This window comes from Salvelinus sp. IW2-2015, linkage group LG18, assembly GCF_002910315.2.
Source record: "Salvelinus sp. IW2-2015 linkage group LG18, ASM291031v2, whole genome shotgun sequence".
Classification (NCBI taxonomy): Eukaryota; Metazoa; Chordata; class Actinopteri; order Salmoniformes; family Salmonidae; genus Salvelinus; species Salvelinus sp. IW2-2015.
This window is the reverse complement of record NC_036858.1, coordinates 35031739-35058495: the sequence shown is the minus strand read 5'-3', so window position 1 is coordinate 35058495 and position 26757 is coordinate 35031739. Positions and strand designations below refer to the sequence as shown.

The following is a 26757-nucleotide window of genomic DNA, read 5'->3' as shown; positions in this document are numbered from 1 at the left end:
TTTAGCCAACTTTGTCATTTTAATTCCATTTTGCATTGATTAGAAATCTCCCACTCGGACTGTAGCGCCGCTTTGAATGAACGTCAATAACAAGCTACATGTGTAAAACGGATGCGTCTCTGTTTAAAATGGGTGCACTCTTAACTGTTGTTTTATTCAAATTTCGAATGCAAATGGTCTATCCTTGTAGGCTATGTAGCATTGTCATATCATTTATAACTATTTTAGACAAAGCCTTAAAAGAAAGCCCCCCCAAAAAGTATCCCAATTAATCGAATACTAACGTCCGTTCGGATAGTCAAATAACCGTGTCCATCCCTAATAGAAACGCTAGTTTCCGTCGCAAAACTTCTGTTTTACAACTGTTTGGAGTATACACCCGTGTTATGGTTAAAGTAACAGTAAATTGCACTCGTTACCTATTCACCTCAGCACTATAAGCCGGTGAAGTATGTAAGTCACAGTGTTAGCTACATGCATAGATGGAACAGTTCCAGCACTGTATCTACTACGCTTTGTTTCGGGACAACCTGGATCACTCAGAGTTCCAATGCAGCAATTGTTTGCTTGCCGAGTATTATAGGCTTGGGGTGGATTCCTTGATCATGCAGGTCGCCAGCCTACGTAAGAAACTGGGGCAAACGCAGAGTGGAATGTTTACCTTTTCTACGCCGGTGGCTGAACGGCGTTCGCATTTGTTGGATGCATCTCCACCTTGTTGTTATCCGACTGACCGGAGTAGCCCAGAGCTCCCCCATCTGACAGTGGAGTCGAAGGAGCACGGCAATCAACGATGGTCGCATGTCACAAGCCGTGTTAGCCTAAGACAGCGACCTCCCACGACGCAGTCTACAGTCCCAACGAAAGGCCCGGAGCGGATACAAACAACCAATAGTTTCTCCGTCCTGGTGCCTGTTCTTCCTGCACCTTCGCCGCTGGGGGTACCTGTGTCTGCGGCCACAGTGCCTACTCCTAAGATTTCGAAGTCGACATTGGCAACATGCTCTGGATCGAGCGGGGCTTCTCCATCTCCAAATTGATTCTATCATAGTCCATGTCAGTTTTAATGACATTATGAAGGACAGCTCTGAACAGTTGAAACTGGATTTTAAAAGAGCTGATTGACTCTGCTAGACACTAATAAAAGACCCCTGTTATCTGGCCGTGTGCCCTCTCAACCGTGGCATTGAACACTTTAGCAAGATTCTCTCTTCACATCTGGTTACATGATTATTGCAGCTCAATGGGTGTAGCTTTTGTGGACAATTTCGATACCTTTTGGAAACTAAAACATGCTTTATAATAAGGAGGACGGGATCCACCCAAATCACTTGGGTTCCTTGATCCTTTCACAAGGCTGCGTTGAGACAATGACTTAATGACCCAAGCCCAGCTCAGTTAATCCCTACTACCATTGTGACGCTGAGTTGTCATAATGCTTCAGCAAATGTACATTATACCAGGGGTTTTGTAACCTAATTTAAGTTCCTCTAACCTCCCTGAATGCCTCTGCTGATCCTACAGCTATTGTATGCAGTCATGTGCCTATGAACCAGTTTAATACTGTTAGCACTGAGGCGGTGTGCCCTAGTAGGAAGTCCACTGTGTGCAGCTCACCCAGCACTAACATAAATAACATGAGCATATCTACTACTGCTAAGCTTCCCAGTAAAGCAATCAATCAAAACAAGCATCCCAGAAGGTGCTCAAAATAGCCCACGTTAACATATGTAGCATTAGAAACAAGTTCCATGAAATCAATAATTTGCTAGTATCAGATGACATTCATATTCTGACTGTCTCTGAAACTCACTTAGATAATACCTTTGATACAGTGGTTGCAATACAAGGTTATAACATTTACAGGAAAGACAAATGCCAATGGTGGAGGTGTTTATATTCGAAACCACATTCCTGGAAAGTTTAGAGAGGATCTCATGTTAAATAAGTAATATGGCTACAAGTTCATCTGCCTCACGTAAACCCATTCTTGTGGGAAGCTGCTATAGACCAAAGTGCTAAGTCAGTATTTGGATAACGTGTGAAATGCTTGATAATGTGTGTGATATCAACAGAGGTATATTTTCTGGGTGACTTAAATATTGACTGGCTTTCATCAAGCTGACCACTCAAGAAAAAGCTTCAAACTGTAACCTGTGCCTGGTTCAGGTTCTCTTCAATCTACCAGGGTAGTTACAAACAGCACAGGAATGAAATCAACATGTACTGATCACATCTTTACTAACGCTGCAGAAATTTGCTTGAAAGCAGTATCCAGATCCATCGGATGTAGCGATCACAATATAGTAGCCATATCTAGGAAAACCAAAAGTTCCAAAGGCTGGGCCTAATATATTGTATAAGAGGTCATACAATAACTTTTGTAGCAATTCCTATGTTGTTCATGTAAAGAATATTTGTTGGTCCATGGTGTGTAATGAGGAGCAAACAGACGTTGCACTTGACACATTTATGAAATAGCTTATTCCAGTTACTAATAAGCATGCACCCATTAAGAAAATGACTGAAAACTTTAATCCCCGTGGTTTGATCAGGTATTTAAAAAAATGGTATGGTTGAGAGGGATGAGGCGAAAGGAATGGCAAATGAGTCTGGCTGCACAACCGATTGGCAAACGTATTGCAAATTGAGAAATCATGTAGCTAAACTGAATATCATTTTTTTTTTTTTTTTTTTTTAACTACACTATGAAACAAAGAAATGACAAAGAATGACCGTAAAAAGCTTTGGAGCACCTTAAATTATATATTGGGAAAAAGGCAAACTAGGCTCCATCATTCATTGAATCAGATGGCTCATTCATCACAAAACCAACTGATTACTTTAGCGATTTTTTTAATTGGTAAGATTAGCAAACTTAGGCATGACATGCCAGCAACAAACGCTGACGCTACACATCCAAGTATATCTGACCAAATTATGAAAGACAAGCAGCGTAATTTTGAATTCCGTAAAGTGAGTGTGGCAGAGGTGAAAAAATTATTTTGTCTATCAACAATGGACAAGCCACCAGGGTCTGACAAATTGGATGGAAAATTACTGAGGATAATAGCAAATTGTGTGCTCCCAGGCTTGGAGGGAAGCAGAAGTATTTCCCGCTACCTAAGAATAGTAAAGCCCCCTTCACTGGCTCAAATAGCCGACCAATCAGCCTGTTACCAACCCTTAGCAAACTTTGGGGGAAAAAATTGTTTGACCAGATACAATGCTATTTTACAGTAAACAAATTAACATACTTTAACACACTACTCAGTGTTGAAGGAGATTCAACAAGCACAGCACTTACACAAATTACTGATGATTGGCTGAGATAAATTGATAAAAAGATTGTGGGGGATGTCTTGTTAAGACTTCAGTGCAGCTTTTGACATTATCAATCATAGTCGGCTGCTGATAACACTTGTGTTATTGCTTTACACCCCATGCTATATTGTGGATAAAGAGTTACTTGTCTAACAGAACAGAGGGTGTTCTTTAATGGAAGCTTCTCCAAAATAATCCAGATAGAATCAGGAATTCCCCAGGCAGCTGTCTAGGCCCCTTACTTTTTTCAATCTTCACTAACGACATGCCACTGGGTTTGAGTAAAGCCAGTGTCTACGTATGCAGATGACTCAACACTATACGTCAGCTACTACAGGGACTGAAATGACTGCAACACTTAAAGAGCTGCAGTTTGTTTCAGAGTGGGTGGCAAGGAATAAGTTAGTCCTAAATATTTCTTAATCTAAAAGCATTGTATTGGGGCAAAATCATTCACTAAACCTCAACTAAATCTTGTAATAATTAACGTGGAAATAGAGAAAGTTGAGGTGACTAAACTTCTTGGAGTAACCCTGGATTGTAAACTGTCATGGTCAAAAGATATCACTACAACAGTAGCCAAGATGCGTAGAAGTCTGTCCATAATAAAGCGCTGCTCTACCTTAACAGCACTATCATCAAGGCAGGTCCTACAGGCCCTAGTTTTGTTACACCTGGACTACTGTTCAGTCGGGTGGTCCATCTCTCCTGACTCAAAGTGGAGGAGAGATTGACTTCATCACTACTTGTATTAATGAGAGGTATTGACACGTTGAATGCGCCGAGCTGTCTTTTTGAACTGCTGGAGCACAACTTGGACACCCATGCATACCCTAAAAATACATGCCATCAGAGGTCTCTTCACAGTTCCCAAGTCCAGAACAGACTATGGGAGGCGCACAGTACTACATAGATCCATGAATACATGGAACTCTATTCCACATCAAGTAACTGTTTTATGGAACAGTGGGGACTGTGAAGCAACAAACACATGCATGCACTATATTGTAATGTTTTTAAAATTGTATAGCTGCCTTCATTTAACTGGACCCCATGAAGAGGAGCTGCAGCGGGATACATAATAAATACAAATACACATTACACTTGCAGTATGATCTGTTTTCAAAGCAGAGCCAAATCCAATAGTTAAGTAGTGGACCTTCATGGTCATGGCTTGCTAAGACTCCAAACAGGCTTGCAACCGCGGGGCCGGCCTGGGGACCTTGTATAATTGACCGAGCTGGAAAGGGACTGGATGGGGACGTTAATAAAATTGAGCCAACACATTCACAAGTCGGTGTAAGATCGTTCACACGACAGAAAACCAAAATAAACAGTCTTAGTCGCATAAACAGGTTAAAATCAGAGTGACTGATAACCATATATTGTACTTCATTGAAACGTAAGAATAAGATGAGAGAAAGTTAAATATCAGGAGGGCAACTCAAATGAAGGAGGAGGAGTGCTGAAGGGCTAGAGTGAGTCACTGCTGAGGAAACTTTGATTGGATCATTTAGAAAACGCAATCCTTCTGGGGAAATGGAGAGTGCACGCTCTCGTGTTTGTCAACGTCACCACAGCACCTCTACATGTTGGATTGGGGAGTCTAACTTATGTAAGGGGGTGATGGCGGACATACTGCATGCTGGTTGGGGCAACCATTTTTGCACACAACATGACAGTGCAATTTGGTGGTTAAGGGGGAACAGTCCCTCTAGTGAGGATGAGAGAAATCGGGGTGTGGAACAAAAGGTTCCCATGTGGCTCAGTTGGTAGAGCATGGCACTTGCAATGCCAGGGTCGTTGGTTCGAATCCCACGGGGGACCAGTATGAAAAAAGTATGAACATGTATGCGCTCCGCATAAGAACATCTGCTAAATGACAAAAATATTTAAAAAAGGTCAAGCGTGGCTGCTACTGCTTCTCAGAGTAGAGACCCCTGAACATATATTTCTACAACCCCCACTACGCCTCATCTCTTAGCCACGTCCTATTCCTGTCCCCACCCTCCTCTTCTCCAGTCTAGCTGTGCCTGACAAAGGGATAGACTGTGTGCTATGTGCATTCTGCCGCCGTGCTGCGTTGAGGAAGAGGTCGCTTCATCTCTTCTCTCCTAAAAAAAATAAACACAATTTCGTTGGCAGTAATAGCCCCGGTTGTGTGTGCTCAACCAGCCCCCGCGGCCGAGGAGGAGACTGTGGGAAGCTTGAGCGTTCTCCCCTCCCTCCTGCCACAAGGACCCGGCCTCTCTCTCTTTCCGCTTGGTTATGCAATGCACGTCTCTCCCACGGCTTGCACAGGGGACCCGCCACAACACAGCCGCCACCAGCTGCAGGTGCAGACCAACATAGCAACAGCTACGCAGCAGCACTCAGGCTTTCCAGCTCTCTGGGATTTTACTGTTGTACTTGGCTCTTTGGAATACCACTTGCTGAGAGGTGGGCTGTCTGTAGTAGCCGCCGCAAGCGCTAGCGTCTCCAGAGTAACCATGCTTGGCTGTGCCTCCGGGTTTCAGCGGCAGGCGATAGAGAGGCGCCTCTGAAAGGCACTAATTGCTCTGCTCCCGAAGGTGGGAAGCAAGAAAGGAGGAGAGAAGAGGGGGCGTGAACATTTGTCACAGAGACTGTGGCGCTCGCTCTTTGAGCTGCTAAGAGGGTCAAAAAGACAAGAACTGAGGAGGAGGAAGAGGGGGGCTGTGGTGGAATTTGGAATTGGAAAGAGAGGGGCGGGAGGATGGGGATCATAGTGGGGAGGGAGGGGGAGCGTATGGGGAGAGGGCTTCTCCAAGCCCCCTAGTGCTTCAGCTTTGGTGGAGGAGACCTGAGGAATAAAACAACAAAAGCAAAAAACGGAGACTATAGCGCAACCAACACCAAGGCAGCATTTAACCCAGGGGCTGGCGCAGAGGACTGGAGAATTCATACAGCAAGAAGGGGGTGATTTTTCACAGAGAGCAGTGTCTGCGCAGAGCCACGCACCAAGGCGCAGTTGGGAGCCAGGATCTCCTTCTCCTTTTCATTCCTTCTCTCCGACGCTGGGAGCGAGGCTACGCAGCCAGCCTCCCCCGCTTCCCCCTAATGCAGGCTCCCGTGTGTGGCCATGCTTCTCCGCTCAGGACCCAAAAGCATGCTGGATGTCACCCCACTCTTCACGCCGTAGGGTAAGAAACCTTTTTCACCCCTCTTTCTTCAGCTCTCCTCCGCCCTCTTTCTATTCTGTCTCTCTTCGGATGGATGGTAGGAACTGCCTGTTTGAGATTCAGGGGGGGGGCTGCTGTTTCCGCGGGCTGCGGTGTTGTGGCTGTAGCTTTGCACCGCATGCCTCTCAGCCCTGGCTGGATGTGGCAGTGTCACTGACTGTTTACCTCCCTGTAGATTTCCCTGGGAGGTCTGACACCAGCTAGAGCACCGGCGCCGTAGGGACACTTACACGGAGTGGCGGGCAGAAAATCATTAACTACCTTTGGAAAAAAAGGGAGGGTGGGTGTAAGGGGCTCTAAATGGGAGCATTAAATTATGCTCGTTTTGACACGTCCAATGTCATTGAACATTTGCGGGGCGTTTAACTTTTGTGTTGCGGCTAGACATTAAGGGATGTTGAATACTAGGATTCTATTGTGGTGGGCACAGCTATGGCAACGAATAAACAGAGCATAGGAATTGTTTTGTTCGATCACCATTGATTTCTTCTTAAGGATTCTGTTGGCTAGGCTAGTCGAGGGCTGTTTGGTTCAGTTTTCCCCAGGGCGCTGTATAAAGCACATGTAGAAGAGGACGAGTGGGGAGGGGAGTTGGATGCATCGTAGCAGTGCAGCCTTAAACGAAACATCTGCATTCATTCCCATTGTGTGTGTTCTCTTGATTGTGGGATTGCGTTGTTTCTTTTCTCTAATGTTTGTGTCTCTGTATGTGCCTGTCACGTGGGCTGCCTCCATCCCCCTCTCTCCCTCTGCAGATAAGTGCCAGCAGCACCCCTGCCAGGTTGAGCGAGCATTATGGCCATGGGTCCCACGGTCATCACTATTGAGGAGGTGCGGGCGCTGGAGAGCAAGGAGGAGCAGGAGGAGTCCATTTTGGCCTTGCTGGGCATCGTTGGCACCTTCCTCAACCTCTTTGTCATCGTCTTTGTTTACATATACACTGTCGTGTGACCTAAGCCAGAGTAGGCGTGATCCTCCAAACGACAAGGCACAAACCAAGATTCCTTTTAACCCTAAATCAACATACACTGGATTTTAAATCCCGAGCTCCTCCTCCCCTTAACTTTATACTAGTTAAAAACGACATGAGCAGCTTCCCAACACAGAGAGTGAGGGTGGACAGTTATGTGGAGGAGGCGTCTCACAGCCACAAACCAGGGAGATAACAGTGAGCTGGTGGCTACATCAGGACCATAGCTGTGCTGGATCCAGGATGGGCAGACAGACACTGGCCCAGCCCCAGCCAGGGTTCACTTTCCCAGGCTACAGGCCAGCACAGCCTGGAGTGGAACTTCACCTTGGACTCATTGGCGTGATGAGGGAAACAGTGTTACTGACAAATCTCCTTTGTCAAATGGATTATAGAAACGGAATAAGGGACACTGATGTCACTGGCCTGAACGGTTCAAGGAGCACGGCGTGGAGGAGGCAGTGCATGCAAAGAACACTGGGAAGCCATTACAGATGAACTGTACACCACCATATCCCATTGGTAATCTTCCGGGGACAGCATTTTAAACTGCTTGGTGGGATGTCACAGTGCACGTTACCCCGGCAATGTGGCTCTGGAGGAGCATTAATGTAATGTGCTGCTTGCCGTCAGATAGGCCACACACGCGCACACACACACACACACACCCCAAAACCAAAGGGTTAGTCACCGCTTCTCATGATTTGACAGATCACAACAGAGCGATCTCTATTGTCTGTATCTCGCTCTCGGCAAGAACTGATCCGCGAGGAGAGCAGGAGTGGCAATGACTAGGAAACATTTCTATTCCAATTGACCACCTGGTACTTCAAAACCAAAACTGGAGATCTGCAATAAAAAGGGAAGTGGAGAGAAAGACAGATAGGAGAGCCTGCGGTGGCGATGAAATCAACCGCAGGGGTGGAAAGGACCTTGTGGGCGCCAGAAAGAAAGCTCCATTCTGCATTTACTAAAACATAAGGCCTGACTTACACTGTCTCTTTCTGCATATTTTTCCACGTTCTGTTTGGTTATTGGGGGGTGGGGGTGGGGGGGGTGACTGATGTATTTGTTCATGTTGATTTCAGGGTAGGGTCAGTAATCCTGTTTCTGTATAAAAATGTAAAGCTTTTATAAATATATGGATAAACTCTAGATGTACTGTGCTATAGGGAAAATGTAAACAATAAAATTAGAATATATGAATTGGATTAGCCTCAAGCCTAATCTATGATGGGTTCTGTGTGAGAATGTATGCATAAGTGAATGCCTGTCTGAGTATGTGTGAGACCGAACGCATAAATACCAGTAAGGATACGAGACATACGGTGAAGATGATGGGTGCGTAACAGGAAGTTTGTCACATATTCAAAGGGGCTGGATGGGGTCTGTATTTTCACCTCTATTCACATGCTTATAGCATGCCTACAACATGTTCCATTAGTTAGGTACCTTCCTACTCAGATTAGTATTAGGATTCAGAGAGAGTCTTCAGCTTTCACAGTTCGGTTTCAGATGTATCGACTGCTACTGCAATCGGAAACGCACATCAGGAAATTGAAATCGTGTCAGTTGCACCTACCTCAATGTGCTGTGTGTGTGTGAGCGTGTGTATGTGCACATTGTGTGTGAATCAATAGGGTCAAGGACACACAAGATGAAGTAGCTAGCAAGTACAACCTGGGTAACTACAGAAGTGAACAACGCACACTGTTAGGAAACACCACATGCTACAACACCAAAAGGGTCGCTGTAATCAGACCAGGTGCTATTAATGACATCACGTGCTCACGGAGGAACACGACAAGAAACAGCAGCCCAATAAACCTCAGAGCAAAGCACCACTATTGACTTCATCCGCTCCCAGCCCTACTTCCATCTACCTGTTCCTGAAGCTAGAGTAAGGCTGGGACTGCTTAGGAAACTAGTTAGGCTTAATCCTCATGTGCACAGCATCTCATCCACAGTGCTCCAGTAATGTCAGAAAGGACAACACGCTTTCAAGGAAATGCTCTTACGAAGGCAATGCCCTTACCATGATGAGTACTCTTACCACGGGGAGGCCTGCCTGCGATCCATACTTACCGCTGCCCTTACTGCTAACCCAATAGGCATAGACACCCACATCTACTTCAAAACTGCCATACAGAGAAAATTCCATAGTAGAATAGGCGGCCAGCCGGGGGTAGATTGTCATATGCAAATAGGGGGAAGGGAAGCGTTAATGAATCTGGTGAAGTGAGTCATTTAGCATTCACCTTGTGGATTCAGATCCACTAGGAACATGTCCAGCAGTAGGGACGAGCACTGTAGAAATGTAGTCTAGGTGCTGAGAACTGGAGCAGTATAGGGCAGTCACGATCCCCACAAGGGCCTCTCCATGAGATTATGGGGTCTGGGCCATGAATAACCCGTCCAGCCCCCTCTCTGGAAACCTTCCTTGTTCAGATGACCCCCTACATCAATGTACAGGCCCATTAAACACAGACGGCTTTAAATCACATCTGCTTTTGAAAAGGGTGGAATCGGAACGAAGGCAAGAGGGAGGAGATGCTAATGCTGTGGAGCTAAGCCATCTCCGCTCATGGTTTCTGCACGTAGATGGAAGCGCTTGGCCCAAATGCAGTACTCCTCACCAATACACCTCACAGAGAACGCTTCACAAAAGCGTGGACTAGATGCTTGTCCTGTTTAACAAGCTGTTCCTAACACGCTCACGGAAGGACGGTGAGGTGCGGGGGCGTGGAGGTTCACGTGTGAGGACGGTTGGGTAAAAGGGGAGTGAGCGAGGGGAGAAATAAAATGTCATTTTCAATTCAAATAGATTCGTTTCGCAGTGACATTAAAAGGCATTACCTCTCACTAATGGTCTAACTTCCTGTGATGGAGTGCGCAGCGGTGTAATGCGTCCCAAAAGGATAGCCAAGACACCCGATGACTAATGTGGAATAATACGCAAGCGGCGCGGCCAAGTTGGGAGATTAGCAGGAGGAATGAGTGTGGCCTGAGGCAGATAGACTGAGGGGAGAGGGAGGATGGGAAGAGGGGCAGGCAGGGGCCACACTAAGCAATGGGACACAAAAGGGTTTCCCCCCCCGTGCCTCTTAGGAGAGCATGAGTAGGCTGGGCTAAGAAATTCATCACAGCACGGCGGCTATTAGGCTGCACACTGAGGATGAAGAGCATGAATGGAGACAGAGGAGTGTGGTGGTGTAGCCTTAATGATGCTTTTAATGTCATCTAGTGTGTTATCCCTTAATAAAGCTAGTAGCCAGGTTTTTAATGTATCGACACTGGATGAATGGTGCATGGTATGAGAATGGGTTTGGACTGGAGTAGTCCATCTTAATAGAGATCAAAGAAAGATTGATGCATTTGGTGTCATCCCTGAAGCAAAGGTAGCGGCACTTTTCCGAAACACCACGCAATCCAAGCTGCAAGGACCTAGGCCTACAGAAAAAATGTCACCAAATCATTAAAAAAATATATAACTGTTTATACAAGTAGGGCTGTGGCGGTCATGGAATTTTGGAAGACGGTAATTGGCCCACCAAATGACCGTGGCCACCGTAATAACCGTTCAAATAGCAAAAATAAACGTAATTATCTTTTGAATTGTATTTATTTTGACACTTTATCCTCCTGACTGCAGGTGCTGCCATAGATCTGCATGAGCCACATATAATGAAAAGAATGGGCATCCCCATTCAAGTCAATGATGGCATAATGGGTGGACTGGCGGCCATTGCTATTGTACCCATAGGGAGCAAAGCAGTAAGTAAAATATGTTATAATACACTACAAGTATGTGGACCACACCCGTATCAAATCAAGCACACAACCCATGCAATCTCCATAGGGAAACATTTGCAGTAGACTGGCCTTACTGAAGAGCTCAGTGACTTTCAACGTGGCACCGTCATAGGATTCCACCTTTCCAACAAGTCGGTTTGTCAAGTTTCTGCCCTGCAAGAGCTGCCACGGTCGACTGTAAGTGCTGTTATTGTGAAGTGGAAATGTCTAGGAGCGACAACGGCTCAGCTGCGAAGTGGTAGGCCACACAAGCTCACAGAACGGGACAGCCGAGTGCTGAAGCTCGTAAAAATCATCTGTCCTCAGTTGCAACATTCACTACCAAGTTCAAAACTGCCTCAAAGCAACATCAGCACAATAGCTGTTTCGTCGGAAGCTTCATGAAATGGGTTTCCATGGCTGAGCAGCCATACAAAAGTCTAAGCTCACCATGCGCAATGCCAAGCGTCAGCTGGAGTGGTGTAAAGCTCACCACCATTGGACACTGGAGCAGTGAAAATGCCTTCTCTGGAGTGATGAATCACGCTTCACCATCTGGCAGTCCGGCAGACGAATCGGGGTTTGCCGGATTCCAAGAGAAAGCTACCTGCCCGACTGTAAAGTTTGGTGGAGGAAGAATAATGGTTTGGGGCTGTTCTTCATGGTTTGGTCTAGGCCCCTTAGTTCCAGTTCAGGGAAATTAACGCTACAGCATACAATGACATTATAGACAATTCTGTGCTTCCAACTTTATGGCAACAGTTTGTAGAAGGCCCTTTCCTGTTTCAGCATGACAATTCCCCTGTGCACAAAGCGAGGTCCATACAGAAATGGTTTGTCGAGATCGGTGTGGAATAATTAGACTGGCCTGCACAGAGCCCTGACTTCAACCGCATCGGACACCTTTGGGATGAATTGGAATGCCGACTGCGAGTCAGGCCTAATCGCCCAACATCAGTGCCCGACCTCACTAATGCTCGTGGCAGAATGGAACCAAGTTCACGCAGCAATGTTCCAACATCTAGTGGAAAGCCTTCCCAGAAGAGTTATAGCAGCAAAGGGGGACAAACTCCATATTAATGCCCATTATTTTGGAATGAGATGTTCGACGAGAAAATGTCCACATAATGTTGGCCATGTAGTGTATGTGCTGTGATTTGTTGATCCAACTCAATATATTGCATGAGCCACATAAGTTAGCATCATTTGAATTAACATTCAACATTACCATGGAATTATTGCGTCAGAATACCAGGCAGGCATACTCCCAGTCGGTATTAGATAGAATGTCGCAGCCCACTCGCCTTAGGGGAAAACAACCCATGGTTACCCCATTGGCTCACTGCAAAAACAACCTTTTTCAAACAAGTTCAATATCTTACCTGTGAGGAAATGTTTTCCCAACACATAGCTACGTGTAGCCTACTTGGACACCTGGTCCCCACAATTTCCCACGCCGAATAACCTGAAGCCACAGGGCTCTAATTCCCTACATGGGAGAACTGTGAACTATAAGTCAGGATTTTTTATCTGGTTACATGTACATTAAACACAGCAGTTGGCGCTTTTACAATGGGGGCCAATGGAAAATAATGTCCCCCCCCCAATTTGTGGTCGAGGGGAATTCCTTCTCACGACAGAGTACTGCATGTGTACCCATGAGTTAACCAGTCAAATCGCCAGGTTTCAAGCCCATTCTATTCATTATATTTCTATATGTGCTGCTGCATTGCGGGGGCTTTGCCTTGGCAACCAGACTATTTTGCTTGTTTCAGCAAGTTACGCACTCAACCGCACGGATGCCCGACCATCCCGTCTTCAGTCAGCGGTTTGTTCCACACCAAAAGGTTTAAACGGTTATGAAGTTTTCATTTTCATGACCGTCTTCATCCATAACCATCAGCTACACCGTTATACAGCAATTGTGCTAGCTCTTTCTACAAGTATCATGTAAAAAATAAAATAAAAATGCAATGCCATTGAAGGTAAATGGTAGACAAAATGGAAAGTGAAAGCAGTACATTAAGTAGAAATGAGATGGAGGTTTCAATCCCTCCTTCCAGCGGCATATGACAGTTGATCATTAGTGCCACACTCCTACTGAATACCAAGTCTGGCTCTGTCACCACACCCACAGTTATCAACCTCCCAGGGCTGACTGCCCCCTGCCTTGCACTTAATGCTTTTTGGAAGGAACACCCCCTCCCCCCACTCCTCAGCGCAGCACGTTATATAAAAAATAATAATTTAAAAAAGACGTCAGGAGTGCTTAGGTCTCTTCTCATTTTTATATTACCAGCAACCTCTTGACATTGATTGACAGCTCATGGCTCTGAGGGCTGGCGCCGATACAACAGAGTGAGAGGAGCCCTTGGCTTCCATCAGCGCACACACGGAACCGACTTAACTGACCATACTGCACAGCAGATTCATCACCAAAAACACAATTTGTTATTAAATTGGGTGATAAAACATGTCAATTGAAATATTAGTCCATTTTAAAAGGCAAATGTTTAATCACAACAATGACATAGGAGAAAGGCCAGCGACAATGAAGAGGCAGTAAACATAATGTGATTTAATAGCAGACAGCCCCGGCTGCATGTTTGCACACACCACGCTCGAGCGTGTCTGAGGCATTTAAAAGATAATGAGGACCAATTACAATACTCATCTCTTTATCTGTTGTTATTTAATTATGAGACCAGGGGCGCATTAATGCACACCACAACACACATACAGGAACAGACACACACTGACAACATCGGACAAAGCGGCAGTTGCGGTTACATACACAAAGCTATTAGCTACCGCCACCTGATATGCAACTATTATTGAATTATGTTAGAAAGCAAATCCTTCTGAATGGAGGCTATATTTATTCAGGCCTACCTGCCCATTTCAGCTCAGAACAAACAGATTGAGAAGCATAAAATAATTTTAGGGCGAGTCTATGCACCTTGTCAAAATCAAAAATGCCAATAATCTGTCCATAGTCAGGAAAGTGATGTCTCCTGCTTAGGTTTCATTATAAGCAAAGTATTTGTAGAGAGAACGCAATGAAAAGGTTTTTTCAAGGTTATTTTATTTCCTTGGTAGTGTGTCAACTTGCCATTTTATTCCTGGCAATGGATAAAGGTCTGTGAGCAACTGTTCTGTTAATATTCATAAATGACTGGACAAAAACATAAGCGAACCATAAATTTACCACAAAATGTGGATAGATCACCACAGAGTCTCCTATCCCCACAGATTGTGGATGGATTACTATACGCACAAGTGCTTCACAGTGTACTCAAACTTCTGTACTTGAACATGAAAAACAGTGCGGTACTAGAAGTTATTACTTTCGGTAATTCTGTCAAATGTGTCTCATGGATCAACTGTCAGCCAATGTCCTCAGAGCGTGAAAGCACTGTGCCTGCTCCACTTAACCTGCACTGGGAGAATGGGCTGCGTCATGTTAGCTCCCCACTTATGCTGCACAGAAGTTAGCACATTTGAATAATGTGACACGGAATGAAGAAAAGTAACTGTACGCAAACAACGCCCATACAGGCAAGAAAACTTTACAATGCAAGAAGATACCGGTAGCTTCAGTGGCATAGCGCAGTGCAACGCTGTAGACATTTTGTTCCCTCATGGGGCAGAGAAAAATGTGCAGTATTAGGCTGAGATAATATTTTGCTGTTTACGAGCTTAAGGATTCTTGAATGACGGGGCAAATTAACTTTTCCACCCACAAATATTTGTCTTAATATTAACTAAATTTGAAATATATATTTTGATGGACCAAAGTATCAGCTATCAGACCATGTGAAGGAACCTAATCATAAAAAATAAATAAAAATGCAACTGGATTTATTTCAACTCCGTCAGACAACATAAAAAGGAATTTCATCTTCACAATTATTGTCCAAAAAGTATTTTAAGGCCATGATTGTTTAAAGGGACATTTCTAAAACTTCCAACTTCATATTCATCATCTCCAGCACCACCCCAACATCAACATGCGAAAATTGCGTGTTTCTATGTTTTGTAGTAAAAAAGATGGAGAAAGATTTGTGTTTTCAATGACATCATTGGTGTGCATCGTGTGATTTTAACCAATTATGATTAGGTATTCCCTGCTAATTGTTTGATGTCATTGTAAATACTTATATTCCTCGCTTTTTCACTACAAAACAAACACGCATGTTGATATTGGGGTGGTGCTGGAAATGAATATGAAGTAGCCTTTTTAAAATTTCCCTTCCTAACCTCAGATTTTGCTTTATAGCACTATTACATGCTCAAGGGCTAACTTTGTTAGTATTTTTGGCATGTTTTTCTAGATTTAGAACATAAAACATTTATAGAGCAAATATCCTCACTTTCGTCTAGCATGCAAATACATTAAGTATAAATGGCAGAACAGTGATTCAAAGGTTTTCAGAATATTGACAAAATACTCCAGTGACGGAGTTGATAAACTCAAAATTGACATTTCTGCCTCTAAAAATAAAAGTTAAATACAAACATTAGTAAAATGACTAATTTGAAAATCCCCAATAAACACTATTCTATCAGATCTTTCAGATGACATTAAACAAAATCTGAGTTGATATTTTACAGAGTTGACAAATTTCATTTTTCTTCATTAAAGTGGTATATACAGTAGCAATTTTGCTTTCCCTCAGATGCTTTATGACTAAAATCTAATTAAATGTAACACACTTGAATCAAAATTCATTTTCTATCAGGCAGAGGGAGCTGACACTTTAGGGATGTGACCATGATGCCAATATTGTTGTTTAAATCTATCAAAAGTCGAACTTTATAGACCGTGAGTGGTCTTATTAAACTACATTGTAATGAGGACATGAATAAGGGGTCCTAATGGTATAGCGGACCCTGCTCATTCCTGATTCATTTAGGATTTTAGACAAATCTGACGGAGTTGACCAAATCTCCAGACACATCTTTTAGGAATCACAGTTCTTTAAAGTCAGAGGATTATTGCAAGAAACCACATAAGAATGAATTATTGATACATATTATTCTTGCCTCGTAAACGACGTCATTACTAGTTAAAGAGACCGAGCACACATTTATAAAATAAGCTACTTCTATGCAAATGTTGTTGACCAGTATAAGAAAATAAGTCCCAAATGGAAGGGAAACAGATTTTCATGTGGATACAGATGACATCAGCAAAAACAAGCTCAATAACGCAATGCATGCACACACTTACTGAATATGCATTCATGTGAATAGGCCTAGGCTACATCTTCATTTATAAATAGAGAACCATTTAAATAAATGATTGCCATTATGTTATTGTTAAAAACAAAGTAAAATTAATGCATACATAGCTGTCTCTGAAAAATGTTGACGTAAAAAACGTCCAACGTAATGATATTGAACTCACTATTCCCAACGATTGAACAGAGCAGTAGCCAAGTTTGTCTGGATCATTCTGCAACTTTGGTTTATGCAAGCTCCTCTGAAAACCCCCAGGGTCACAGCTGAACAGACAGCAAACCTAGTCAGAGCAATGGACTGACCCATCATTTAACTCAGTGTTCAGTTAACTCTTGGTCAGCCCTCACCACCAGGGACTAGGGATTACCTTCGAGGATTACCATCATATCCTGCTTTCACAGAAAACCTTTTCAGACCCTGATCACATCAGAGTAGCGACTCCGCACAGAAAGCACTGTAGAATGACGATGCTACATGCTCAGAATAAGAATTACCTTCACTAAACTTTTCTACCACAATACTCGAGGGACAAAAGGTTCTAAGACTTGCTCGGTGCGGGGAACTAATTATTTCTAACAAAAACGTCTGTTGCATATTAAAAAAATATAGAACACAGCATAGAGAATGAGATCGTGTCGAGCGGTGGACACTTCCTATCGTCAGAAGATAAAATGTCATCCAATTTTCCTCATAATAATTACTACCAGACAAAGTCACAAGTAACAAATTAGACAAAATCTATTCGTTCTCACGCATGAAAAAAAACTGAATCATAAGTGGATGGGTATCTTGAAAGCTTGGATTAATATCATTTAAATTGTTTATTTAACTTTATTGGAGAGCGTCGACCCCCCCAGAAGCAATAGCCATGTTAGAGGAAGATCCTGCAGCTCCATCTGTGGTCTCATCAAGCAAATGATCCCCACACACACACACACACACACACAAATTTACTGCAGAAAAGACAGTCTTCCACATAAAAGACCTCATCTAAGGACATCACGATGACGAAGAGAAAAAAAAAAGGTTCTCCTACTAATAGTTTGCCTCCTTTAGAAATGTCATTGTAATTCCAACACAATATATTGCACTTCTGACTAATTCTTCATCAATGCATTGAGTAGAATAGGAGTCCGAACATTGAAAACAATTGTGAGGAAACGTGCAACACATAAATAGCCTACTATCCTCAGCGTAACATTTGAAAACAACTACGCGGTCTTATATTCCAGTGGTCCCCAAACTGTGGAGCAACCCCAAAGGTAAGAAGATAAATTACATTGCACTGGCACACAAATCCAACCCACCTCACCCAAGGAGGACATAACTACCATCACATGTTGTTGGAGACCAGGAGAAGCCATAGATCATGAGAAACACAGTACTGAAATGTAAATTATATATATATATATTTTAAAGGGTATCATCTTTCATCATAACCAGTGCTGATACACTACATGGCCAAAAGTATGTGGACACCTGCTCGTCGAACATCTCATTCCAAAATCATGGGCGTCAATATGGAGTTGGTCCCCCCTTTGCTGATATAACAGCCCCCACTTTTCTGGCGAGGCTTTCCACTAGATGTTGGAACATTGCTGCGGGGACTTGATTCCATTCAGCCACAAGAGCATTACTGAGGTCGGCCACTGATGTTGGGCGATTAGGCCTGGCTCGCAGTCAGCGTTCCAATTCATCCCAAAGGTGTCCGATGGGGTTGAGGTCAGGGCTCTCCGCAGGCCAGTCAAGTTCTTCCACACCGATCTCGACAAACCATTTCAATATGGACCTCACTATGCACAGGGGCATTGTCATGCTGAAACAGGAAAGGGCCTTCTACAAACTGTTGCCACAAAGTTGGAAGCACAGAATTGTCTAGAATGCCATTGTATGCTGTATCGTTAAGATTTCCCTTCACTGGAACTAAGGGGCCTAGACCGAACCATGAAAACCAGCCCCAGACCATTATCCCTCTTCCACCAAACTCTACAGTTGGCACTAAGCATTCGGCGTTCTCCTGGCATCCGCCGAACCCAGATTTGTCCGTCGGACTGCCAGATGGTGAAGCGTGATTCATCACTCCAGAGAACGCGTTTCCACTGCTACAGAGCTCAACGGCGGCGAGCATTACACCACTGCAGCCGAAGCTTGACATTGCGCATGGTGAACAATTATTGTGCTGACGTTGCTTCCAGAGGCAGTATTGGAACTCGGTAGTGAGTGTTGCAACAGAGGACAGACGATTTTTACACGCTACACGCTTCAGCACTCTGCGGTCCCGTTCTGTGAGCTTGTGTGGCCTAACATTTAGCAGCTGAGCCGTTTCCACTTCACGATAACAGCACTTAGTTGGCCCGGGGCAGCTCTAGCAGGGCAGAAATCTGACTGACTTGTTGGAAGTTGGCATCCTATGACTGTGCCACATTGAGAGTCACTGAGCTCTTTAGTACGGGCCATTCTACTGCCAATGTTTGTCTATGGAGACTGCATGGGCGGTGTGCTCATTTTTATACACCTGACAGCAACGTGTTTGGCTTGAATAGCCTAACACACTTATTTGAAGGGGTGTCCACATACTTGTTGCCATGTAGTGTACGTTTAACCTATCAAATTAATTGTTGTGAGATTTGCCTTCGACTTTCCCGTTTCACTAAAGGCAAAGCCATCCTAAACGGGAGTTATCATAACCTACATGGAAACTTTCAACACAAAGTCTAAAGAAGAGTGTTCATTCACCAGAATCGTTGCGTAGGTAGGAGGACATGGCTGGAATGAGGCAGGACTGGCTGAGCAGCTCCTGCAGTACTGTGGGCAGGGCGTTGCTGTTGTGGCCCCTGCTCTCCCCCGTAGGGGCCTCTCCGTGGCTCACACAGCCTGCTGGGTTGATGTAGCTGGCCAGCACCTGACAGACAGAATAAGTGGCGCACACATATACTTTTAGCAACACATGTAAGCTTTAAGGCTGTTTTACAGTTGGTCTAACGATATGTCATGAACATTCTATTGGTCGGCCAACATCAAACTTGTGGTTATGGAAATATAAACAATAAGCCACTGCATGATATCAGCAGCCCGGTGCTCCAAATAGCATACTTGCACTATTGTAACGCCAATAAACCCATCCTTTTAAACATTTATTTAGTAAATGTCAGCCTAGCAAGAAAGGCAACTCAAAGCAACATTCTAAACAATGTTTTGGTTAGTTGCTAGCTTGTTAACTAGCTGGATAGCCAGTACAAATAATGACCAGAGTATAGCTGACCACGTCTTAACTTTAACAATGAATAAAAAGTAGCTATAGGAAAATAAACCCACAACATTATTTACAAGGTAATGATGGCGAGCTTACAGAAAATAGCTTAAGGTTGTGAGTGTTTAGAAATAAAAGTAGGTAATTTTATCATCTGAGAATTGTATAATTTGTCCAAAATAGATTTGCTTTTGTTGCTGCAGCAGCCCAGTAACCACGACAACGGACGATGCAACAGTCACAGAGGCATTCACTTTTTTCCATGTCTGTGCGACAAGGAAACCGCCAGCCTGAGCGACGGTCTACAGACATTCCACCAGAGTATAAATGATGTTTTCACCAGCGACACTTGTCGCATTCTAATTGTCTACAGACTTGTCGTTATACCGATTTTAAACCTTCTACCCTGGGGTAACTAGACAGGAAGTACTTCTGTAATGTACGTAAGAGCATAGGGCTCCCGAGTGGTGCAGCGGTCTAAGGCACTGCATCTCAGTGCTTGAGACGTCACCACAGACACCCTAGTTCGATTCCAGGCTGTATCCCAAACGGCCGTGATTGGGAGTAACATAGGGCGGCGCACTTTTGGCCCAGCGTCGGAAGGGATTGGCGGGTGTAGGCAGTCATTGTATATAAGAATTTGTTCTTAACTGACTTGTTAGCCAGTTAACACTTTTATACCATTGGGGAAAACCCTGAGGATTCGGTCCATGCCCTAGCATTCCACAGCAGATTCAAATAACCAACTCATCAAGCTTTGATTATTTGAATCAGCTGTGTAGTGCTAGCAGGGGGTGGGGGACAGGCAGAGTTTGGGAAACCCTGGTATAGGGGATTCTTACCTGCAGAAGACATGTGACGTGCTCCTCTTCCAGCCTCTGCTTGGTCAGGGCCTGCTCCACGTCCCAGCCCGAGGCAGTGGAGCCTGTACCGAACCCAGTGCCCTTGGCCCAGTACAGCTGCTGCTCCTCACTGGTGCCCCCTCCATGACCACTGGACACTGTTGGCTGGGGACAGACAGAACCATAGAAAAAGTCATCAGCACAACACAGGCAATCAGCAGGGGGAAAGTTTAGCCTACTGGGCCACTGTGATGACAACATAGGCCTGGACTACAGATAATAGCATTCCATAAGCTCATGAAACCAGCAAAACACCCCAATGTATAATGAATGCAGCATAGGCTACACATTTGGATTGAACAAGATTACCTTCCCTTTCAAAGTGTCAGTCTTCACATCAAAGGTGAATTGAGATCCCAATGCTGGTTTTCCAGGTAAAAAACTAAAATATCAAATCAAAACATAACTAGCCTACCCACAGTCCCTGCTTGTCGCAGCCCTGTTATACACTTCAGGCACTTTTAGTTCTGCTCCAAGCACATAACCAGCAGTTTGATTAGGAGATCGTGTCAAATTAAAAAAACAGGAGTCGGCGGGTGTTTGCTTGGGTTGACTCGGTGCTGTGCGTATGACACTAGAGCCAGTGGAACAGGGAGGGGGCAGTTAGAATAGTGAGAACTAAAGAGATGGACATGAAAGGATGTCTGAGGGATGCGGGGGGGTGCATGTTAGTATAGCGAGAGCTAAGCTACGGATATGAAAGGATGTCTGAGTTAGACGAGAGGAGAATGTTTAGCCTTCTTGAGACTGCACCCTTTCTGACAGAGCGGCTTTGGCGATCATCAGGCGTGACGCGGCGTGCTATTAAGGTCTATGGCAGGGGCTGACTGACAAGCGGCTAATGATGCGCTCTCCCAGCGCATCTTTAATGTCGCAGGAACGCTCCCAACGTGCACACAAGCGTTACGGGAATGTTACCGGCTAAATGGAGCTGTGCATGCACCTCTGCCAATAGAGATCACTGTCAAGTCTATCAGTCAACTGGGGCGCAGCGGAGACCATACAGCATTTACAATGATTTTTTTTACAGTAGGTGGGATTTTTGAACAGTTCACTGTATTTTCAAAGACGGCCATCGTGTGTGTTTTGTATATGGCCGAAGCAGGGCCCAGTCCTGGGGGGGGGGTGAGGTATGCTCACGTCATAAGAGGTTGGAGATTAATCACTGAGCCCTGGAACATCAAATCAGGGAAGAAGCTCAGTTTCCCAGATAAAGATGGGTGTGTGTGTGTGTGTGTGTGTGTGTGTGTGTGGACTGACCGTCCGCCGGGCTCTGACCACGGTCTCATCTCCGGCCACATAACTGGCCGCCGCCTCGAGGACAGTCATTACCACTGTGACAGGACTTTGGCCCTGCGCTCAAGCCATAAGCCCGGAGATCTGTCCTCAACTCTGACAACTCCATAAATCCACACTGGTGTGTGTACTGGAGCGCCTGCTGAGACAATCCACAGTCACACTGGGTTGTAGTGCTGTAATAGCCTAGCCTGCTATAGAACATGTCATCAACGGCGGTTTAGCTGAGGTTAGGCCTGTGATCTATGGCGCTTGGACCCTTGTGGTGGGCATTGCTGGGTGTGTTGAGTTTCTCCTAGCCTCTGCCGAGTCGCCAACAACCAGATGTTCTGGTTTTCAGGCTAAATGGAAAGAGCCTGTGATGCAAACTTCCACTATTTGACATTAAACAAGGTGACACTCCATCTCAACTCCCACCCCCCGCTGGATTGGTTCAACAGTGTAGAAGAGACCCTCCCGACAGTTATTTTTCTTCTAATCAAGACCAGTATGTAGGGGGGGGGGGTCTAGGTTCAGGCGTTTCCTTTACGCCTGCTACGCCATGGTTAAGTTTCTAGTGACCAAAATCAATACGGTGATCGATACAATTTGGTGGGCGAAATCTGGTCTTTGATCTGAGTCGTTAGTCATCTTTGAGTCTCAGAGGTCCTAGAAGAGTCCAGAGTACTTTGAAAGGCTTTGAGCAGGAGGTGAGTCTTGACGCCCAGCAGAAACCTCAATAGAAGACGAATCACTCCATTTAATGGGCATGGCAGTCAGAGTCCATGATTCAATTCCTATTCATGATGTTCCCTTCTGCCTGGAGTTGGCAATAATACAAAGGACACGTCTGTTCAAAGCCAGACCTGCCTCTTATCATTCCCACTAAACAACTTCCCAATTTGTCAAATGCTCAGTGGCGATATGCATAAGAGCACCGAGTAAAGCCCTGCCAGGTAGAGTAATTAATAACATGACTGATCCTCACCGCCTGTCTCTCATTGAGGGAAAGACAAAACTACATATTTCTCCCTGGAGAGTGAGGACCTCTTATTGCGTCAAGCCAAACGCATCGGAGGCAGCGTCTGAACACAAGACTAGACTGACACACCATGTCAACCCAACCCAAAATAGGTTGACGCTGGCCTCGATCCATCGTGAACACACAAGAGAACGCAAATGGACAGAACACATTTCCACTGAGATCTGTCCACATCTGGTGACATATGAGTGTGTGTGAGCTGTGGTTTCATTCATGCTCTGTCGAGCACACACACACACACACACACACACATCACCAGGAGAGAGAGAGAGAGAGTGAGGGTGTGTGTTCCGGACAAGTCCAGTGTCTGGGCCTCACCTCTGAGGAGTTGCCACTGGCGTTGGGGACACGGGGCGCGTGGTGGCTGAGGGCTGACAAGCAGGCCAGGATGAGGTGGATGGCTCCTATCTCCAGGGCCATGCGACGCAGCAGCACGCCGTCATCTGTGGTAAGAAGTGTGGTGCTGAACAGGGCCCGCAGCACATGAAAGGGCAGCGTGGGCAGCACATTGGCCGACGGAGACTGCAGGATGTGACCTAAGGGGAAGGTAGGGAGAGATACAGCCAATCAAGGAAGGGGAGAGAGACAGGGCGTTTTTCTCAATATGCATACTACCGTGCTCCACACACTCATGCTCTGAGTGCATTCTCCAATGACGTTCTCTTGGGTACGTTCTTGTGAGGACTAGAGCGTGGAGAACGCATAAAACATTACATTTGAGAAGCACTCGCACTCCCCCTACTGTATTACCTCGCGCTGCACCTCACCTTTCACTGAACCTTCTTCCAGGCAGGACAACGGCAACAATAAACAAAACAAGATATACACAAAGCAAACGTTTCACAACTGTCAGCTAGATATGTGAATCGTAATAATGTAGCTAACCAGATAGTTCAACAGGCAAAAATGACATAATAGGAATATTATGCAAGATAGATGTCAACTCTTCATCGGTAGCTAGTCAACAATTCTTTGTGGCTATCTGGCTAGCTAACAGTAGTAGCTTGCCAGTTAGCCTTATTTACTAATTATGGGCTTGCGCGCTACAGTAACGTAGGCAGGTAAACATTCCAAAATTAACACAGCATGTATTTATTAACGTATTAAGAAAAAATATTGTAGTTAGGCAACATATGAGATGTCAATAGGCAACATTTCATTCCTTAGTCGGAGTGTATTTTCTCTCGCTTCAGCTCAAATAATGGGTGCCATTGATTTCAAAGAAATGAACCATTTAGTAGACATTTTGTAGGCAATTTCGCAATGCATACTCATAATTAGTTAAAAATCACACGATGCATACCAATGTCATTGGAAACACTAATCCTACTCCATCTTTTTAACTACAAAACATAGAAACGCAACCTTTTCACATCTGTTGATGTTGGGGTGGTGCTGGAGATCTAAGGCTTTAGATTACGGGCTAAATACAAATATACTATCATTTATTTTACGTGGGCGCGTCATATTTCTTCGCATACGTTCCCTTGAAGTTGTATCGATGCGTACGTCACAATATGTATAAACGGAGTACGCCGTCGAGAAGAAACCTCCGTGCTTCACATACTCTGATTTGGACTCGCACTCCGACCCTTCCCGTGCTCAGAGCAGAGTAGTATGCATTTTGAGAAACACCCAGTCAGTCAGAGAAAAGAATTGGTAATATCATTGGATAAATGTGTGAGAGATGGTGTGAGAGATTACCACCAGAGAGGTGGAGGAATAATGGCCAGAAAGGACGGATACATCGATTTAGCACTTATGAGAATGAGGCCAGAGAAGATAACAGCCGACTAAATGGCAGGCTGACGGTGTGCTATGTGACCAGTGTCACTAAACAAGCTGGCAGCCTGCTGTCCATCAATCATTAAAAGGGCTGTTATTTCAAGGACTAAAGAAAAAAACATTGGCAGGACAACATAGTTGATTTCAGGCCCTGAAGGAGAGAGAGGAACTAAATAGGCATCAATAATGAAGGCAGAGGTTGGCTGGGGAGGAGTTGTAATGTATGAGAGGGTAGGACTTGTCAATATTAAACAAGCCAGTGAGTCCTTCGGCTAAATTACCCACAGGGTCCGCAGACTGGTAGTCTCAAGGACTGCAGGGGAAGAGCCGCGTCAGGGGGAACAAACGTGCCTCAATTGTAAATGGAGGGATTAAAATCTCTCTCCCTCTCTTTCTAGCTCTTTCTCCCCGCTCTTGGGGCCGGCTGCTTTTAAAGGAGCCGATTTACATGCGCTGGCCACTTTATGACACTGATCGCTATGTATTCAGGGAATTATCGATCTGCTGGGTCCACAGCTTGGCAGGATCAACTGCCTGACAAAGTCAGTCTGAGCATTGGGGGGGGTTAACTGCTATGAGTAGGGCTGACAATGTTTGTCGCTAGGAAACCTGCAGCAGCCTCCTTTATTGGAAGCATAAGGACCTGGTCATCCCCAATGGTGTTCCCAAATACAAACATGCTTATAAAATCATCCATCGAAAGGGCCAGGAGTTTTCCTGACCATGTCTAAAACTGTGTGAGGCGTCGTGTCACTTACTGCCCTCGCCGTCATCGGTGACCCCCAGCACCAGGCGGAGCAGACACTGGGCGTGCTTCCTCTCCTTCAGCAGAACCTCAGCGTAGCCCGGCAGGCGCAGGAACAAACCGAAGGCCGCCAGCGAGTGGGCGGGGATGGGCGACATGGTCTGCACTGACGACTTGTTGATGGGCGGCGGCTCGGCGGCCATGGTCTCTGGCGCCTCGTACACGAGCTCGCCGGACTGCTCGATGGTGACCCACTCAAACTGGTCGCTGTCCTTGGGCTTCTCCTGCGTGGTGGAGGGCACCACCGGAGGACTCACCTGCACAGGACGAGCCAGGGTTAGAATGCGGTTAGAGGACAATGCCGACAGATGTGCTGACTCGGATGGGATCTGAAGGTCATGTGCTGTGTTTGGGCACTGAGGGTAGTAGGGGGCATATGGAACTAGATAGCTGTTATTCAGATCCATAGAGCTGCTGTGGGACTTGGCATAGAGCCCTGCGAATAAGACATAAAAAAATATTTAAAAAATGGTATCCACGAGTTCAACTGAATCTGGGGAAGTAGATCAAGGGTTTCATAGGCAAACACCAGACATATCCCTTTAAGATGAAGGCGAGTATCGGAGCTGCAGCACTGCAGAGAAATACAGTTATTTTATGCATAGTTGTGATCAATATAATCAATTCAAGCTCAGTTGCACTAAGAGTCAGAGTGGATGTCCAGGAACAGGCTGTGCTGTGATTAAACAGCTAAACACCAGTGGGTCAAAGGGCACAGACCTGAGCTGTTTGGCTAACCTATTAGAAAACACTACACAGTCAGTCCTGGGTAAACAGAAAAGCATCACCTGCATCAATAAGTCGACTTTGCTAATAGTCTTGCTCAGGGTGAGAGCGGAACTCTTCAATTATTCACAGCCTTAAGAGCGTGCCCAACAAACACTATCCAGTGAGACAAAAGGGTTAAACTAAGGCAGAATGGATGTAATATCCTGTTGAGAAAGGGTTATGGTAAACCAACCAACGATCAGTCATGTATATGATTCATATCGATCACAATGCTAAGTACAAAACAAATAATCTCACTTGGTAGCCCTCGAGGGGCGTCTGCTTCAAACCACCAGTAGCTCTGGGAGACTGCCTGAATAATTCAATTTGCTGCAACAATTTGGAAGGGGGGAGAAAATAACAAAAGAAAACAGATTTAGTACCTGGCAGCTCTCAGAAT

At 45.0% G+C, this 26757-nt stretch overlaps 1 protein-coding gene across 21 annotated transcripts in view; it reads right to left on the bottom strand.

Moving 5' to 3' along the window:
* LOC111977543 (dual E2 ubiquitin-conjugating enzyme/E3 ubiquitin-protein ligase BIRC6) overlaps positions 1 to 26757 on the bottom strand; it is a 144940-nt gene that overhangs the window by 39883 nt on the left and 78300 nt on the right. For 15 of the 21 annotated variants that reach the window (XM_070448444.1, XM_070448451.1, XM_070448450.1 and 12 more), the window contains 5 exons: positions 26616 to 26687; positions 25543 to 25846; positions 23318 to 23535; positions 20623 to 20787; positions 19267 to 19432 (listed from right to left, as the gene is read on the bottom strand). In XM_070448444.1, the coding sequence (XP_070304545.1) occupies positions 19267 to 19432; positions 20623 to 20787; positions 23318 to 23535; positions 25543 to 25846; positions 26616 to 26687 (925 nt within the window). The remainder of the gene's footprint in view (positions 1 to 19266; positions 19433 to 20622; positions 20788 to 23317; positions 23536 to 25542; positions 25847 to 26615; positions 26688 to 26757) is intronic. The other 6 variants (XM_070448458.1, XM_070448459.1, XM_070448463.1 and 3 more) reach the window with 1 other exon arrangement.